Source organism: Alosa pseudoharengus, unplaced genomic scaffold, assembly GCF_046254945.1.
Source record: "Alosa pseudoharengus isolate Yale_2024_CS ecotype anadromous, Long Island Sound unplaced genomic scaffold, YU_APseudo_1.1 YU_APseudo_1.1_scf_16, whole genome shotgun sequence".
Taxonomy (NCBI): domain Eukaryota; kingdom Metazoa; phylum Chordata; class Actinopteri; order Clupeiformes; family Clupeidae; genus Alosa; species Alosa pseudoharengus.
The window spans coordinates 13,920,356-13,925,355 of NW_027468630.1; the positions used below are offsets into that span (position 1 = coordinate 13,920,356).

The 5,000-nt window shown below is 41.5% G+C and overlaps 1 protein-coding gene across 2 annotated transcripts in view; it reads right to left on the reverse strand.

The window, feature by feature from the left end:
* Positions 1-5,000, reverse strand: part of abca1b (ATP-binding cassette, sub-family A (ABC1), member 1B) — a 47,631-nt gene that overhangs the window by 36,743 nt on the left and 5,888 nt on the right. For both annotated transcript variants that reach the window (XM_076287142.1, XM_076287143.1), the window contains exons 4-5: positions 4,393-4,534; positions 3,909-4,027 (exon numbers count right to left, since the gene is read on the reverse strand). In XM_076287142.1, coding sequence (XP_076143257.1) covers positions 3,909-4,027; positions 4,393-4,534 — 261 coding nt within the window. The remainder of the gene's footprint in view (positions 1-3,908; positions 4,028-4,392; positions 4,535-5,000) is intronic.

The following is a 5,000-nucleotide window of genomic DNA, read 5'->3' on the forward strand; positions in this document are numbered from 1 at the left end:
GCAATATCTTTACAACAACAACGCCTAATTACGACCTTTTAATTTGGACAACTTTATACAGCCATATAAAGGCTAAAGTTACCTTTAGTTTTGTTCCAATTTACCGTGTATGTCTTTAAACATCGTGTGCGCTTTAACATCAGCCTATAAGCATTACTCCAGCTGCGCTAAGGTTTTGACAAGCACCAAAATTTGCCTACCTTGTAGCCCATCTGAAATAACTCCAAAACTTTGCTATGTTCCCTCCATCCTTTCGTTGTTTTCAAAAAACGTTTTATATCCATGATGGCCTTGAAGTCTTGAGTTTGTGAATTCGCTTAAATAAGCTAATTATGTGCTGTTAACCAGCAACCATAGACAGTAAAAGAAAGCAGCAAGTAGCCTTCGCTACAATTTCTGTAGTTGCTGCGTCCATTCATTGTTATTCTCTCTCCTGCTCAAACAAAAGTTGTGCGTGCATTAAGTTGATGATAACGTGTTTACAAACTCTACTTTACATAAAATAAATATTGTAAAGAGCCCACTGTCATGCAGTTAATGGGATACTGTGCAAAGTTAGGTCAACTTGGAAAGTGTTTCTAGTTGCCTGTTGGTAAGGTACAGCCGTAGCTTACACCTGCAGGAACGCTTGCTTGGGCGCCTGTGTTGCGAACACATTTCCACGAATCACGGATGTGTTGATGACATAAATTAGGAAATATTAGAGGACTTAATGAGACGAACTGCATGCCGATGCCATTTAACCCAAATGCCCCAGCAGCAGCACGGGAGAGGAGAGCTTATCTGACAGATCTGCATTGTCTATAGTGAGGTAATGATAGATTACATTGCAAAAATATCACCATGCATTCGTGATTCAGTGAGAGTGATCCCAAAACATCGGAAAGTGACATTTCTGTATACATTTTGTCAAGAGGAAAAATCCATAGCAAACTGTTCACAACTGCACTGTGAACCGTTCCTGGTTGCGCCTGCAAATCCGCCATCATAATAGCAATCCGCTATGGAACAAGCGTGCCTGTTGTTAAAGGGAATGTGAGATGACGCTCTGATTGGTTTATTGCACGTTACGCCCAAACCACACCCATGAATAATGTAGCTGCTACAGACCACCCCATTTTAGATTTGCGTCGGGCGCAACAGTCAATATTCCGCCGGTAAAATAGAGACAGCACCCAAGATCCGCCCACAAAGCGATTTGCGCGAAGTCAATTGCGTTAAAGTGCAAGATATAGCCCTATGTGTCTTTGTAACATGCCAATTTACTTTCCCAAGGGGAAAAGTAAATTCTCTTTCAACTCTCTTTCAAACAGGCTCATTCACTACCCATGACTGTAACATTTACCTGCAATAGCACTGATGCCCATCTATCATCAATACCACTGATGCCCATCTACCATCTACCATCTACCATCAATACCACTGATGCCTGTCTACCATCAATACCACTGATGCCCATCTACCATCTATCATCAATACCACTGATGCCCATCTACCATCTACCATCAATACCACTGATGCCCGTCTACCATCAATACCACTGATTAGTGTTGCACGGTGTATCGATACTAAAAAGGTATCGCGATGCCTTCACGCAAAAAACGATACGATTTCAGACGTTTTTAGAATCGATACTTTATTAAAATAATAACGTTCTGTGTCTGTGTGAACTGCTGCTCTCACTGCTCCTTGCACGCATCTAGGCAAGTGGGCGTGTCTAAGCAGGCAGCTCTGAGTGAGTGAGTGGGCAGCCAACGTCAACATAGTTCTTTGCTGACAGTTCTAGGCCTTGTGGATAAAACAAAAGGTGCAGTGAAATCTGCAACTATTTCGGATACATCGCGAATAGTGAAGGCAAGCCATCAGGTACACAAAGTCATTTAAAAGCAGTAGGCTACGCATGGAACTTGGCTAAACACCTCGCAGACATATCCCAACATTTTTAAAGAGTTCAAAGAACGACAGGTTAACGATTATGCTATAGAAAACACGACTACATGGTTAGTGCCAAGTTCTTCTCTTATGTTTTAGTCTAGCCTAAGTGAAACGAGTATGGTTATCTGGGATAAAGCGAACCTTCCTTCATCCATGAATTTTGACGAGACATAACGAGCTGTAATCATTTTGACGAGACATAACGAGCTGTAATCATAGGGTGCTAACGTGATGAAAGCGCAATGTTCACGCCAGAATAACATTACCATAACTTGTAAACGATCTATTTCATGTTCGGTCAGTAGCCTACTACTGGTAATATTTGTCATTGCATGTAGACTGCAATTTGTTCAATAATTATTGCCCAGATGTATGATAGGCTACCCGAAATGCGCTAATTAAAGCCCACAGCATAATACCACCAAAGCGCGTTGAGTCCTAATAATAGCGGCTTATTGTTACAGTAGCCTAAGTGGTAGCAAATCATGTTATCAAAGAAATAGACGTAATGTAGGAATGCACACAGATATATTGCAACAGGTAATGGTGTAGGCTTATCTGACGAAGACCTGAGTGGTTGGAACGTCGTACTTGTACACTGGGCGCAAAGAAGACTATCCTCACATTTTCCCCTTTGCAACTGTCAAAGAAATCCCATGAACACGGGAAGGCCTAGGGTAGCCTATACTGTACATCAGATGGCCCCTCTGCATAGCATTCAGTGATTTGCATGCAGTAATTTTAACACTGACCTTGATCTAGCCTAGTTTGGCTATTTAAAGCTACTTTATTGCCAAAACACAACACAATGTAAATGAACTATAACAAACAATAAAGGACTTAATCACACAAAGTAGGCCTACTATTTTACTCACTGCTCCAGGTTAATGTGTGCTTCAATGTGTGACCTGTGTGTTCACTAATTCACGGATGGGATACATGCAGAGACCAAATTCCTGAGTATACTTGGCCATAAAACCTGATTTACATTACATTTTACACAATTGAAGCGAATTAGGTTGGTAATGTATGTAGTCTCAGAGTAAGTTACACTTTACGGTACGGGTACATGAATTAATTCATGATTTATGTATTACTTTATTCATTAATATCAAATTAATCATCAGGAATTTACTGAGTTCATAGTTTGTCATTTGTCAAATGAACTATAACAAACAATAAAGGACTTAATCACACAAAGTAGGCCTACTATTTTACTGACTATAAAAAAATAATAATTATGTAGGAAGTTTAGAAGTTTAGAACCCAGAATTGACCTACACATTACAAAAGTGCACCAAATTTAACATAAATGACTCGATACACTTGGAGGAGGTATGAGTCCTTTCTTCTCCAGATATCTTAGGATTTCGCCGTAGTATCGTTTTAGTATCGAGCATCGTGATATTTATGGCAGGTATCGTATCGAAGTCATAATTTTGGTATCGTGACAACACTACCACTGATGCCCATCTACCATCTACCATCAATACCACTGATGCCCATATACCATCTATCATTAATACCACTGATGCCCATCTACCATCTACCATCAATACCACTGATGCCCATCTACCATCAATACCACTGATGCCCATTTACCATCTATCATCAATACCACTGATGCCCATCTACCATCAATACCACTGATGCCCATATCCCATCTACCATCAATACCACTGATGCCCATACCATCTACCAACAATACCACTGATGCCCATATACCATCTACTATCAATACCACTGATGCCCATCTACCATCAATACCACTGATGCCCATATACCATCTACCATCAATACCACTGATTACATGTATTAATTCATAAATTCGTTTATTCATTTAGCAGATGCTTCTATCCAAAGCCCATCCACCATCTACTAGCACTGATGCTACTAGCACTGATGCCCATCCACCATCTACTAGCACTGATGCTACTAGCTACTAGTTGATGCCCAGTTATAACACAGCCTACCTTCAGAGTTGTTTTGCAGGGTCTTGAGTGCGTGGAAGAGATCTTTGAAGCCGTCCAGGCTGCGGTCATTCTGGCTATACAGCAGGATCTTCTTAGCGTCGGTGAACAACCGAGAGATTCTGCAACACACACACATACACACACACACACACACACACACACACACACACACACACAGAAACAGAAACACAACATGATGAAACTGACAACAGACTGGCAATGGGTCAGGCCTTGGGATTAGCAAATGTTAACACTGAGGAATATAAAAGTGCTACAGTATGTCACACCATAGTGTCACATCCGCACACACACACAGTCACACACACCATAGTGTCACATCCGCACACACACACAGTCTCACACACCATAGTGTCACATCCGCACACACAAACACACACACACACACACAGACAGATAGGTAGACAGACTGGCAGACAGACAGGTAGAGAGGCAGAGAAGAGAGAGAGAAGAATGTCTGGCTTACATGGAATCGTTGAAATTTCCAACGACCCCTGGTGATTCTCCTGGTGTTGGGTGTCTGAAGCATGGGTTGTTGGCATTGCAGACAATGCCCTGTATCCATGGCAACGTGCCCGCTGAGGGCATTGCCTTGTTTGGGAAGTGACCTAAGCAAAGACAGCAGAATCCATCAATCAATCAATAATTAATCAGACTGATTACTAATCAATAAACAATCTTTCATCAATCAGGAGCATGAAGCAAAGCCGTGGAGCCAATGGACTTGATTTTGGTGTGTGTGGATGTGTGTTTATGTTTGAGCGGACCTTGTTTGTTTATGATTATTTAAGTCTGTGTGAGTGTACATGTGTATGTTTGGATATGTATGTTTATGTTATGAGTGTGTCAGTTATTGTATGCATGTTTTTTACATGTGCATGTGTGTGTCTGTGTGTGTATGTGTGTGTGTGTGTGTGATGAGACGAGTACACCAGAACATGCAGGCCACTAATCAGTGTGTTCCTGTAGATTGTGTTATCTTCCCCACTAGCATCAGGGCATCTGTGTATGTGTGTGTGTGTGTGTGTGTGTGTGTGTGTGTGTGTGTGTGTGTGTGTGTGTGCACGTGTGTGA